The sequence below is a fragment of the Prenolepis imparis genome, unplaced genomic scaffold, assembly GCF_030444845.1.
Source record: "Prenolepis imparis isolate NDT839.2.m4 unplaced genomic scaffold, iyPreImpa1.0 SCAF_3, whole genome shotgun sequence".
In the NCBI taxonomy this organism is placed as follows: Eukaryota; Metazoa; Arthropoda; class Insecta; order Hymenoptera; family Formicidae; genus Prenolepis; species Prenolepis imparis.
The window spans coordinates 4,463,325-4,478,199 of NW_028141161.1; the positions used below are offsets into that span (position 1 = coordinate 4,463,325).

Below are 14,875 nucleotides of genomic sequence, written 5' to 3' on the forward strand. Positions count from 1 at the left end.
TTTTTAATATATTTAATTCTAAAATATGTTTCAAAATTTGTAAAAATTATATTTTAATTTAAGTTTCCAAAAACATCACTTACAATCCGCATATTTACATTTTTACATTTTAATTTATTTTGTAATTTGTACATGTTAAAACTTTTTCAGTTGAAGTTATGGTGTACAAATCTACTCGTGGGTGTCTTAAGAATCCAAAACATAAAATGTTTCATTGATATGATTTTCATCATATTTTCGTTTATATTTCGTCGATTTACAACCTTCTATGAAACAATATATAATCATCTTATATCGAATAAAATAAAAATACGTAAATAATACGTAAATAACACGGTAACAAACTTGTAGCAAAGCTTTCACTTCACAAGGATTAGTTCCTCTGTTCACCACTTGGTCATTGATGTCGCAACAGGTCTTGGATTTCGATATAAGCTAGCACTAGCAGTCCATATTTATATAGTCAAAGGTCGAATCAATGTTGGATTCTTTTTTTAGCATTGTCCATATAGGAAAAGTGGGGGTAACTGGCAGTCCATATTTATATAGTCGAAGGGCAATATAGGTTTGTTACACATATATGATTGTATGTATATGTATATAGGTTAGTAAGTTGTGCGGTTAGCCTGCTTTTATTTACAAAGTATACTTGTGTGGATCAGGTAATTATTTTACATTTTTTATTATAATTATTAAATTTAATTCACTTTATTTTATATCAACAATTATATACTTATGAAAGAAATAATAGGATGATAACAAGAAAATAGTTTTATTATGAAAGAAATATACATACATAGTACATCACATATTGTATATGTATAATATTGCAAAATGTATATTGCTATATTTCTTCCATAAGTATATATTTATATAATAATAAAAATATTCGTAAATACTTGTTACACAGCTCTATTCCACTATTTCTTCATATAAATATATAATTGTCGATATAAAGTAAATAAGTGAATAATAGCTAATAAGTAACGTAAAGAGACAAGTTATAAAAAATTTATATGCATTTTTATATATTTATGATTATTAACTTTCATTTGCTTCTTTATTTTATATCAATAATTCTATACTTATGAAAAAAATAGTAGAATGGTAGCGTAGCAAGAAAGTAGTTATTATTATGAATGAAATAGTAAAATGGTAGCGTAACAATAAGAAAGTAATTGCAAATATAAAATACATATATAAATATGTATTTATGAAAGAAACAGAAGGATCTACATTTTGTAATGCTATACTACATACATGTGATATACAATATTACATATATATGATGTACTATATTCTCCCATAATAATTACTTTCTTGTTACGCTATCATCCTATTACATCTTAAGTAAATAATTGTTCATATAAAATAAGGAAGTCAATAAATATTATTCTTTTTATATTATTGGATTTTATTTCCTACCTTATTTTATATCAACAATTAGATACTTATAAAAGAAATAGTAGGATGGTAGTGTAACAAAAAAGTAGTTATTATGAAAGTAATATATCACATACATATGTGTAGTATTGAATATCACATATATGTATATATTGTATGATATTGCAAAATGTAGATCCTTTTATTTCTTTCATAAGTATATATGTATTAACATAATGATATTTGTAACTATTTTCTTGTTACTTTACTATTTCTTTGATAGGAATAACTATTTCTTATTGCACTATATATAATCCTACTACTTCTTTCATAAATATATAATTTTTTATATAAAATGAGGAAGTGAGCTAAAAGCTAATAAATAATATAAGAGACAAATTATAAAGAATATATGCATTTTATATATTTTGATAGTTCATGGTACTCATAGCACTATTATCAATGCTATGAGCTATCAAAAATGCATATTTTTTATGATTTTCTCTTTACGTTATTTATTATTAATTTCTATTTGCTTTCTTATTTTATATCAACAATTATAGGTATACTTATGAAAGAAATAGTAGGATGTAACAAGAAAGTGATTATTATTATAAAAGAAATTTAGTATATTACTATAAAAAAGATTGATATAATCACTAAAAACTTACCTTTTCAAAAAAGATAAAAAAAAGGCGCCAAGCTACACGTCAGTGAAAAATATATTCTACAAAAATCAAAGAAATTACACCAAATGAAAGTAGAAACTTATATATACACTGCTGTGAAAATTGTAACACCATGAAGGAATAATGATATTACCCAGATAACATCACGTCTAAAAACGGGACGTTGTCTGAAAGATATCTTAAAGAGGCCGTAAAGACATTATAATATGATGTCTAAAAGACATCTTAATGACGTCTTATATCCCGATTTTAGACGTTTTATTGTCTGGGTAACTGTGTTGCAATTTTCAACAAACAGCAGTATATTATTTTAATCAAAATAATATTAATTTCTTACATATATCCTATAAAAATAATAATATAAAAAATACTGTAAGAAACTATATACATAATTACAGACTTCGATTTGCACTAGAAGTTGCCAACTCATATAATATTTGTAATAATAAAAAGATGATAATATAAAACCAAAAAATTAAAAATTTATGCAAAAATTAAAAATTAAGACAAATAAAAAAAATTTATTTAAAAAACTTGGCGCTGCTAAAAATGATAAAAATATGCTAAAGTTAATTTTAAAATTACAGAATTCAATATTAATAAAATAATATAATAATGCATCTGTTGATGCATGGATATTTTTATTCTCTTGTCTTATTGACTATGTTTCCACCAAGGGTTCGAATCGGGTTAGAGTCGAGTCAAAGTCGAATTGGGGTGAGCGTTCTTACGTGGAAACACCAAACTTGAAGTTGAATCCTACCCAATAAAATTTTAAGGTAGAGTCCAAATGAGGTTCGGTGGAAACGACAAGAGTCGAGTTAGTTGTAGTGTTGCCAACAGTAGTATTTTCGTCGCCGCTCTTGTAAAATAAGAAATAATTTCTGCATATTACTTTGATACTGCGAAATTAACATTATTGTTCTCGAATCTATATTTTGTTATAGACCATTGCATGTACAAAAATTTTAGTAGTAATCGTAAGGCCATAAGCAAATCGTTCAAAATTGTACACCGCTTAAATTTGAATGCTCAGAGTAAAATGTAAAGTTAGTTTTTATATAAATAAATAAATAGAATGTTAATTTTTACATTAGAAATAAATATTTTTAATATCATACACCTTTTCGGATGATCAAAAACAGGTCATAATACAGATACTTACAGGTTATTAATGTCATAATATCGAACATATGGGCGCAGCCATATCTTCAAATGTACGATCGACGCATGCGTACTGGAAATTGGTCTCGCAATAGAACAAAGAAGTATCGCTACTGTGTATACTTATACTGTGATTACGTTATGATAATTCTTCTCTATGATTGGACGATTTGCTTACGGCCTTACGATTACGACTAAAATTTTTGTACGTGCAATGGCCTTATAAAGGTGCAGTCCCATGGAGCAGCGTACGGCGTACCGGCGTACGGCGTAAAAGAGCTTGGCCAATCATAGGCTTTACGCTCGTTTTCATTACGCCATCACAGATTTTACGCTGTTGTATCCGGCGTAGTACAGCGCGTTACATATGTTTACGTGACGGCCTATAATTTGGTTTAATAACTCGTACATCATCCGATCTAAAATTTTTCTTATAATTACAAATTGTTTCTGTATACGTGATGAAACAATTTGCAACAATTTTTCAAATATTTCTGGTGTCATTCGAAAAAAATTGAGGAATTTATCTGTATCTGTGTAAATCATTTCTTCGATCAGATTGTTGCTAATCGTCTTTCAATACTAAAAATTGGTCGAACCCAAAATCTTCGAGGATTGTGTCCAATGTGGGAGTTTTTTTTCTTTTCTTCGGCTTTCATTAATTTATAAATCATATATATTTGAATTAATTTTCGTCGAATAGCTTCTTTGCATAACATATTTTTCGGACATTTATAAATTTTCAAGTATTTAATTAAATTGATTAATGCAAACTGAGAGTTCGACATTTTAACACGTTCTGCAAATTTGAATTTTAACTTTTTTAACTTTATGTATATGAATGTATGTTTAAAAAGTCGCGTTAAAACTTTATCGGCTGTCCCATGGAGCGTATTTACGTCGGCGTAATCATCAATAAGTCAATCACAAAACCTTTTAAATATCTACTTTGAAAATAAACTTTGTAAAATGCACTGTGATAGGCTTATTAATTATTACGTCGGCGTAAAACGCTCCATGGGACAGCCAATGTTTGTACTGACGTAACGAAAATGAGCGTAAAGCCTGTGATTGGCCAAGCTCTTTTACGCCGTACGCCGGTACGACGTACGCTGCTCCATGGAACTGCACCTTGAGAGTTAACATAACCAATGTCAGGATACTGTTGTAGCTGATTTTTTATTTTGTACAATTGGTAACGTTTAACCTTGCTGTAACCCTAGTGTAACTCTGATTTGATGGAAACAGGCAAGCCAACTTGTGTTTTGTCAGCAGATTCTGCTGACATAACATGACAGCAGATTGACGGCAGAAATCGAACAGATCTGCACAATACGTTTGATGGCAGATTGGCGGCAGAAACCGAGCAGATCTGTCAAACACAATTTGACAGCAAATTGGCGGCAGAAACTAAGCAGATCTGTCAAACACAATCTGACAGCAAATTCGTGGCAGAAATCGAGTAGGACCTGCAGTTTCTTACAATTTGAACATAAATATATTAATAAAATTGAATATATTATATTTTTAAATAAATATAACAAATGCATAAGATGTTATCGATTAATTATAATTTTCTTTTCATAAATGTGAAATTTAATGTATAACATATATGTTATCGTAGTTATATCTCATATAACAAATGTTCAATTTAATTAAATTTTAATATTATAATAAAATAAATTGTAAAAATAAATTAATTTTTAAAATTTAAGATATAATTACTTATATGAGAATTCAATTCTTGCTTTATGCTTTAAATGAATAGGAAATAAATCAATATAGGAAGTAAATGGATAATTTTCCATTTATCCTATTGATTCTAATCAGTTTAAAACTGGTAGAAATATACTTTTGATCTTTTATTAATAGGCCATGACTTTTGCAGACTTTATATGTATTTTTAACAGACATTTGATTGCGAGAAAATACATCGCATAGCGGTAAGCGAAGGAACTATTAAATAACTGCAAAATGCAGATTCTGTTGTCAATTTGTCATCAGATTGTGCGCACGCAAACCTTGCTCGCTTTCTGCCGCCAATCTAACATCAAACTGCGTTGTGCAGATTTCCAGCAGATCTTGCTCGGTTTCTGCCGCCAATCTGCTATGATAATTTTATACAAATCCTACTTGGTTTCTGCTGCTGACTTGCTACCAAATTATGTCAGCAGGTTTAGTAACATTTCTGCCAACATTCTGCTATCATTATTTTATATAAAAGATTTTGTATACTCTGCAGTTTTTTGCTAGCAAAAATATATAGCAGACGTTTGGCAAAATCTGTTCAAACAGATTTTGCTGTCTGGATACTAATTAACTATGTATTGACACATATATAGGCTGGATTTCGTATGTGTGCGTGCATGTGTCTATAGTACACGTATACTATACATACATGCGCAGAATAAACGATTTTGGTATATACTTTCTGCCGTCATTTTACATAAGCGAAATTGAGGGAGTTAGCACTCTAGTTCATATATAGATGCTGTGATACATACACGCACGCACGCACGCACACACACACACACACACACACACACGCGCGCACGAAATATGCCAAATCTGCCCAGTAACCTCCTCGTGGTGTAACCTCATCGGGTAATGCTGATGCTGGCGGTAATTGAACAAAAATGTATCGATAACATTATTGATACGTAAAAACGCCACGAAAAAGAATCGTACAAACCTCATATTTAATTTACAAGAAAAAGTTTATATTTTACGATAATTATAAGATTTGCAAAAAAAAAAAATTTATTCTACCCCATGGAGTGAGTCAAAATATGTAATTTTTTTGGAGACAAAACAAGTCCTTACTTTTTTAAAAAACGGCAGAAAAGGATAAATTCAAAATTTGACAAATGCGTTTTAAAGTACGGAGTTTAAGCTTGACAGTAAAAAAATTTTAAATATGACAATTTTTGGTGGAGTTATAATTATTTGAAGTTATGCGAAATTTTGACATAAAATTACCTATGCATTAATTTTGTTAACTAGTACAATTTTTATAGAAAAAGTTTATATTTCAGATTATAACATAATGTTCTCGAAGAATGACAACGTCAAGACAACGTTATTATGTGGCCCAAAAATACTGAGCAAGTCTTTTATGTTTGAGGTATATACATAAATAAGAAATTCTTTTTATAAACAATTTTGATTTTTGACAAAATTTATAGATCTTTCCTTTCCGCTTCTCAATCTGATTGAGCATGCGCTGCCTTACTTTCTGAATGGTTCTCTCTATTTCAGTGGTTCTCTCTAAGACAAGCCTTAATTTATCCCAGCTTCCGGTGAAAGAAAAGCAGTCCAGTAACGTATGCTCGGCGTCCTCAAACTGGAGATGCTTTGGGAACTCCTACTTTCCTTATCCTATGAAGATATGCGCGCCTGAAAACTCTTGCTCAGAAAAACTGAAGCGAGGTGATAATCCACAATCCACCTCGCTTCCTTTCCAGCTAATTCTTGATATCAGGAATATGATTGCCACCTGTCCTCCGATTCGGTTCAACGTCACTGTGACTCGCCGACAGTGTTGTGCTTAGATGATTTTAAAATTAGCTAGATAAAGATGAGATAAAAATATGTAAATTTATCTTAGATAAGATAAAGATGATTTTGTTTTAAATATATCTAGATAAAAAATAAAATTATATGGCAATTCATCTAGATAACTTCCAGATAATATTATTTTTTCACCACTTATGTAAACAAAAAAATATAAATTTTAAAAGGAATATAAAAATATATTTTTATTTGTAAGTTTTTATCGCTTACTGCTTAAGTTTTACTATTTAAGTATTTTTATGTGCTATGATTCTAAATCAAATTATCTGAACATTATTCTAGATAATTTAATAAAGATAACACTTTTTTTCATCTAAGATGCAGATATAAATAATACATATTTTTATTATCTATATAAAGATAAGATAATGCAAAAATTTTATCTAGTTGATCATTTATATAATTTTATTTAGATAACAGCAAACACTGCTCACCGATGAACTTTTTCCTCTATTTCTTACTGACTGCTTCTCTTGCTTTTTTTGGCAGGACATCCGATGTTTCTTGGGAACTCTTGACCACTAGAATGTCGAATGGCAGCATCCTGATGATTACGAGCACCGTATTTTTAGAGACTATGCAGTACACGCTGACTACCTTTACCGTTCTCACTCAGACGGTAGACTGTTGTTATCTTTCTTCGGTATGCGTAGCGAGTCCGCCCACATAGATATACCGTACAGAAGGACCGCGCTTGTTACAGTTGAAAGATTTCTCCTGTTCTGTCTCGGTCTGTCCTCCAATATTAGGCATTGGATGCGATAGAACCTGCCTATCTCTATGACCTTGGCTGACAAGTATTCCCAACAATGAGGAGTCCCACATACCTTATGCTATGCTGGAATGTGATGGTTTGCTGGTCCACATTGAGTTGGATAAATTGAATCTTCTTGGTACCAGATAACAAAACAACCTCCGTCTTGTAGTCCGCTAGTAGCTAGTAGCTCGAGGTCAGCCTTTTCAGCAAATAATGGCTTTCCTCACAAAGTCTCTATCTTTTGAAATCTTTTGAAACGGTAGCGCATGCTCGATTTCTGGTATATTTTTGCCATTATCCCGTAGTTAAGTTACAGATAAGTTCAATTTCTAATAATATATTCTGCCAATATTCTGCCAATGTAGCACATTTATGTTATTTTACTTTATACGAATTTTTATTTGTTAAGGAACGACGGCTAAAAGCTTTCAAATGTTATTCAGGATCATAATCTTGACAATATATATTAAGATTATTGGGGGGATAGCTTTCCTAATCAAAATATTTATAAAAAATTATAAAGTTCACAAAATGTATATTTAGATTATATTATAATTAAATTTTAATTATATCATTTGTCAACTGAAATTTTGCCATTTAATTATTTTAATTTAATATTAAATTATTAAACTCTATCAACATTATATAAGCAGTAGCTTATTATGCATTTCTTTCATTATTTACATATACATATTGATATTTTTTAAAATAGTTTTTCCTGCGCAGGCAGCAATATATTGGGCGGAAAAGGGACAACGTGTCATCTATATTTCGCCAACCCCTTTAGAAACACGACCGGCGGTTTGTCATGACAGAAGTGATCCAGCAGTTGCAGCTCTTGATCTAATGAGATTTATGTAAGATTTGTATATAATATATGTTTCTTATGCAGGCTCTTCTATATTTATTATGAGCATGAATAGAAATGAAATATTTTTTATGATTATAATATTCAACAATATTTAATACATGTAAATATATACAGGGTTTTCCATAAGTCGAGGTAAATCGCTCGGGAGATGAATGGGGAACCAAAAACAAGAAAGAAAGTTGATACAAACATAGGTCCGAAAATACATTGTTTTCGAGTTATCGCCATTTTTATGTTAAAATTTGAAATTGCTTTGCTTTCGAATTTTTTTGTCAAAATTGAAATATGAGATGGTTTTTATGAGTTTCAAAACATAACTAAAGTCAAATAAAAGTTGCGGACACACACACACACGGCAGAGATGATTTGGAGTCACTAAATACCACAGGAGTGACGAACTGTGGGGTCCTGATCTCTGCCAAGGGATGCTAAGCGGGCTGTACCTCCACGTGATGCATCCTGGGTAGTGCTAAAGCAGCCCGCAATTTTTATTTGATTAAAAATATTCCTTAATTTATATATTTCGCGTCTGGGCCTAATTCATGGCGCTATTTACTAACATCCACTATAAGGCAAATGAAAAATATAGAATCGAAAGGGTCTGAATAGCTTAGTGGTAAGAGCAGTCGCCCGGCAAGCGAAAGACGCGGGTTCAATTCTCGCTTCAGCGACTTTTCGGACCAATATTTTTCTCGCCTATTTTCCCGTTGTAAGTTCGAGGATTTATTAATTGATCGAACTTAGTAATCTCAAACCAAGATATACAGTTCCGAGAAATTAGATTTGATTTTCGTGCTTGGCTCTATTGGCCGAATTTAAGAATCACATTTAGTTAATATATTAACTTGCCGTCTTATTCATCGATGATGATGCGTTAGATCCATAGACATAGAAATATAGATATTATATATAATTTATAAATAAATATATTTTATATATTTATAAATAAATTATTTTATAATAAATATATTATATATATATATATATTATGTATAAAAATATATTTCCTATATATCTATGGTTGGATCTAAGATTCGTCATACGGTATAAATAAACAAATTTAGCGACTATAAATAAAAATTGAATATATACATATATATATATTGCTTTTGTAATGTTCTGGAATGTTGCTGTAACATTCTCATGAAATATTACAATTGTATGTTTCTGTAATGTCTCTACAACGTTACATTGCAACTTGCAAGATTGTAACATTGCCGCAATGTAACTGCAATGTTCTGTGCTGTATGGGAAGTATCCTATTAATATGTTATCGTTTCTTATCATTTCTTTTCGGTAACCCATACAACATTGAATGATTGTAGAAACATATTGCATAGATCTAACATTATAATATTGCATGTGAGTTGTGAAATATTCCTGCAATATTACTGCAAGAATGCGGCAACAGTAAAATGTCCGCTTTTAAAAAAATTACAATGCAATGCTATGGTATTATTACGGTGCAATATATTTAAAATAATATTAAATAATACTTTTTATTTCGATATATTACGTGCTTTCATCATTATGTTTACTTATAGTAATTTATATAATGTAGTAAAATATATATATTTCTATAATTATTAACTTTAAATTAAGTAAATGCTAGTTTAGGCTGATGTTATAAAACATTATTGATGTTATAACATCAAGCGTTAAATCTAGCATTTACTCGACATTTAAAGTTAAGAGATAAGTACCTTTAGTCTTAGAGCTAATTTCATCAACTTTATATAATTCTCCTGACTAAAACTTAATTACGAGATAGATAGTGAATTGCGCGTCGCATAGCGGTAAATGAAGGAACTAACGATTTTACTGAATACTATTTTTTTATAATATTTTTGGAATGTTGCTGTAAGATTTTTCATAAAATATTACAGTTATATGTTTCTATAATGTCCCTACAGTATTACAATGCAACTTGCAAGATTGTAATATTACTGCAATGTAATTGCAATGTACTGTTTTTGCAAATCGTATCGGTTCCTATTGTTTTCTATCGATTTTTTATCAGGGATGTTTTCTGTTGTAACTTTACGATAATACATTTATAAAATACGTTTTCAATCATTTATGGTTGATGCATGATTAAAAATTATAGGTTTTTTCGTAATTGTACGTTAAAAAACTTAAAACTTTTTTTTATTGTAAATATACAATTGATTACGAATAGATTTTCAATCATTTTTTTTGATAAATTCCAATAAAACAATAAAAAACAATATATCACAATAAGAATTTTATCGTATTCTAACGACTGAATCCACTTTTAACAGAGAATGAAAGAAAACGATAAAAAACGATAACATTTCTTTCGAAATCTAAAAAGTAAAACAATAGGATACAATAAGAAACGATAAGATTTTCTACAAATCGTATCGGTTCCTATTGTTTTCTATCGATTTTTTTTATCAGGGTTATCAAGGTTATAATTCTAAGTAATATATTATATAAGAAATTTTGATATTAAATATTTAATAAAATTAATAATATATAATATCTATATATCATATATGTACTATATATCTTATATATCTATTTATAGATATTTGCCGGATTATGAAAGTCTTATAGAACAACTTGTGAAATTGCATACGTATGCAGCTATACCTTCCGTGCTATTGATAGACGATTTGGATAATTACTTCACTGACGAAGCTGTTAGAAATGACTTATTTATGCACATTGCCAAAACTTGTGCTCTGATAATTCATTCAATGAAATCGTGTTCACGAATTCTAAAAATGAATGTAAGTGAACAATTATATACACAATACAAATTTATACTTTTTTTTTAAGTCTAAAGTTAAGAATAAGTATATTATTTTAAATGTCACACAATTAGTAGTAATTTTGCAATATTATACACATTATACTGTATCGAACAATATCGCATTATGCATGCAATGTTTGTTCTATTCAAAGCATCTATACAAAAATATATGTATAATGTATAATATTTTATAAATAATTCTTCGTATTTACATTTTGATAAAATCTAATTTTATTATTTATTATATAGGTTTATGTGTGTGCATGGACCAATTCAATTCTCACCAATAATTTCCTTCAAACAATCTACTTTCGCAATATCTGGAATTTGACAGAAGAAGAAGATGGAAAAATAATATTAGTGGAAAAATTTGCTATTGGATTATCGTCGAAACAATCATATAAATATCATAAATTCGAAGATGGAATGCGCGCTCTTCAACAAATATGCCATTCCGTAGAAGCTTAGTGGTTTTTTTCATAAATAAATTAATTTATTTGTAAATAATAATTTTTATTCTTTTCACTTGCGTTCCTTAGAAAAAATAATATAAAGTGAAATAAAAATTTTCTAAAAATTATACATACAGAGTATCCTGGAAAAGGTGGACAATTTCTCATGTAGACATGTAGAGCAGATAAAAATAATCCATTTTTTTCTCCATAATATATATCTCTTCTGAAATATTTATATTTTAAACTAAGCTTTCAAAAGTATTTTTTCCTGTAATAATTATTAATGCTCTGCAGATTTTAAAAATTTGTAATTATTGCAATTATTCGGGCTAACACACAATGTCACAATTTTACATCGCGCATGTATGGCTTTTCATAAAATGATTATCGAGTGTGATAAAGTTTGTCTTTTCGAGAAAAGTACAACTATGGTATCGTTTACTCTTCAGTTGATGCTCAATTATAATAAATGATAAATTTTCAAGAAAGTTTATATAAAGTTTCAAAATGTATGTATCTAATTTAAATGTAATTTAATTACAGGGTGTCCCATTTTAAATGATCCACGCAAATATCTTGAAAAATATGAAAGATACGGAAAAACGTTTCAAACAAAAGTTGTTTCGATGGGGGAGATAAGATGGTTCAAAGGGGGACATAAGATGATGCCATTAATTTGACCTTTTGGATAGTCATTTGAAGGTCACGTGAAGGTCACCTTCAATTTCTTAAATGGAACTACCTATTTCTCATTACATATTCTTGTAGCTTATCTCGAAAGCTTTCCAAAACACTATAATATAATATAAATGTTCTTCCGTTAAGTATTTTTCGAGTTATGAGGCTTGAAAGATACAATATTTTGACATAAAATACAAAATATCTTATAAATTATTCAGTTTTCGGTAATCTTACCTTAATGCTTTTATGCATAGAAAATCGAGACCAATCGATTGGTGTAAAGAAAACGCATTATTAAAAAAAAATATGTTGCAAATTAGATATTTTTGCTTAAAAACAACTGTGTTTTTTTTACACCAATCGATTCCTCTCATTATTTTGTGTATAAAAGTATTAAGGTAAGATTATAACCTAGCTAGCCCTACAATAACCTATCTATAAAAAGTGTGACCAATAGAACATCGGAAAGCCATTAAAGTTGTGGGCTGTGTCTACATTTTCCGACGGAAAATTTGAATTACTGATGGGTATAAAATAATAAAAAATGTATAGCAATAATAAAAGAGATTAACAGTTATTTTAATTTAACGTACAATGAATTGAGAAAAAGATTAATGTATTGAAAAATAAAATCAATTATTCAAATATTTACTGTTTATAAAATTTTTAAATTTGGTAAAATATTTATATATATTTATTTAAATATTTATATATTTTTTTTATTATTATACATATATATTTATATATTTATATATATTTATTTCAATAAACTGTATTACACATTAAAATTCACAAATGAAAAGAAACCTACATAAAATTGAGTAATATTGTAGTTTTAAATTAATTAAGAAATTTAATCACTGGTCAACATTTTTCGATCCTTTTTATATCACAAAAGGAATGACAGAGGTGATTTCGATAGGATTTTTTCCGTAGATTACGAATCTGAAATCCAAAATGTTCCATCACGTCACGTTTTTGAGAAAAACGGATCAAAGTGTCAAAAAATCCGTTTTGGCACTTTTTGAATCTCTGTCACAAAGAAACGGGTTGTGATAGAATACTTTCTGTAGGCTCATAAATTAAAGCTTGGACCTTAAGGCTCCTTGTTCCTCGCCGACCATGTCGAAATCGTAACGTCATAAGCGAGAAAATACACGCTGAAAATTTTTGCGTGCCATTTTTAGATAAAAAGATATTTTGATGAAACACAACTTTAGATGGTTTTAGCACACTTTTAAAATTGTCCGAAAACTATTTTTTTCCCTTGACAGTCAATCAATAACCGTAAAATAATTGAAACATCAGACGTGTCATGCGGAATGACAGCGCATGTGCAAAGACCAGACGGACTGACAATGAGCTTCATATTACAGTCATTTTACAGTTGTTAATTGGTTATGAAGGGAAAAAGATAGTTTTCGGACTATTTTAAAAGTGTGCTGAAGCCATCTGAAGTTGTGTTTCATCAAAATATCTTTTTATCTAAAAATGGCACGCAAAAATTTTCGGCGTGTATTTTCTCGCTTCTGACGTCACGATTTCGACATGGTCGGTGAGGAACAATAAGGAGCCTTAATATATAAAAAAATAAAAATTGATTTTTCGTACGCTTCATTTTTCCGCTCATAGTCTATTAACTGTTAAGCAACCATCGCGATGAATTCGAAAATCACTTTGATAAAAGTTCTATTAGAATACTATTTAAAATTAATTTTAAATTTATTGCGAATTCTTATGGAGCATAAAATGAATTTTATATGCATTTAAAAAAGGACTCAGAATTGGTGACATACAAATAAATTTCTTTCGAACTCTTAAGAGTTCTTTTAGCACAGAAATGGGTTAGAAAAAGACTTCATTTCAGAATTCGGGTATTCAAAAAAAATTCTTCTCGAATTCGTTGTGCTATCTGGGATATGTATATGTTAAATAAAAAAAATCTTATAAAAATATGAAACATTTTAATTTAGACCTCTTCCTTGTTCGTTCTCACTCTCACTCACCCGCTATCACTCACTCTCTCATTCTCTCTCTTTCTGACTTCACACGCATTCTCTCTCCCCCTTTTCCACGAGCGTGACCCACAAATCACGAGCTATCTCACTGAGGTAACTAGGCCAATCAAGGAGCAACACATCAATATTCATCGTGCGCACATGTCGCCTCGTGAAGGATCTCGCTATCATCGGGCTGTACTTCGTTTCTGGCAACAACGAGCGGTTCTCTCGCAGCTACACACGTGTGAACAAGAAAGTGAAACGGATCAAAAGGTGAATATCAGGAACTCTACAATGGATTAGTGCAATCTCTCGGACTCTCTCTATCTTCAAGGAACAATTATCGGATCTCTCATTGTGACAACGGACTACGACAAGTGAATCTCATCAAACAATACAAGTGCGACGTGATACTCGGTGCGGCCATTACCGGTCCCGTTTAATCGGCACGTGTCTCAATAATCATCGGACTTCTCACCTAACTTCTTGGGGAGAGGCTCACTTGCGCACAGTACAATTGCAC

At 29.9% G+C, this 14,875-nt stretch overlaps 1 protein-coding gene across 4 annotated transcripts; it reads left to right on the forward strand.

Annotated features, from left to right (window-relative positions):
- Positions 1–440: 440 nt before the first annotated feature.
- On the forward strand, positions 441–11,685 carry LOC145933580 (uncharacterized). Of its 4 annotated transcripts, XM_083033409.1 has the most exons (6): positions 653–662; positions 2,750–2,851; positions 6,272–6,360; positions 8,293–8,423; positions 10,989–11,193; positions 11,466–11,685. In XM_083033409.1, exons 3-6 carry the CDS (start codon positions 6,283–6,285, stop codon positions 11,682–11,684), a joined length of 633 nt encoding a protein of 210 aa, XP_082889535.1. In that variant the 5' UTR covers positions 653–662; positions 2,750–2,851; positions 6,272–6,282; the 3' UTR covers position 11,685. The 4 variants fall into 4 exon arrangements, with proteins under 4 accessions (XP_082889534.1, XP_082889533.1, XP_082889535.1 ...); XM_083033408.1 differs by lacking the exon at positions 2,750–2,851 and having other exon boundaries at positions 441–662; XM_083033407.1 differs by lacking the exons at positions 653–662; positions 2,750–2,851 and adding an exon at positions 441–565.
- The last annotated feature ends 3,190 nt before the right edge of the window (positions 11,686–14,875 follow it).

Bases quoted from the DNA above. Each gene is read 5' to 3' on its own strand.
- LOC145933580 (XM_083033406.1), top strand. From the start codon at position 7,336: ATGTCGAATGGCAGCATCCTGATGATTACGAGCACCGTATTTTTAGAG. The intron at 7,453-8,292 runs GTATGCGTAGCG...TTTCCTGCGCAG, and splicing joins ACTGTTGTTATCTTTCTTCG to GCAGCAATATATTGGGCGGA. The intron at 11,194-11,465 runs GTAAGTGAACAA...TTTATTATATAG, and splicing joins CACGAATTCTAAAAATGAAT to GTTTATGTGTGTGCATGGAC.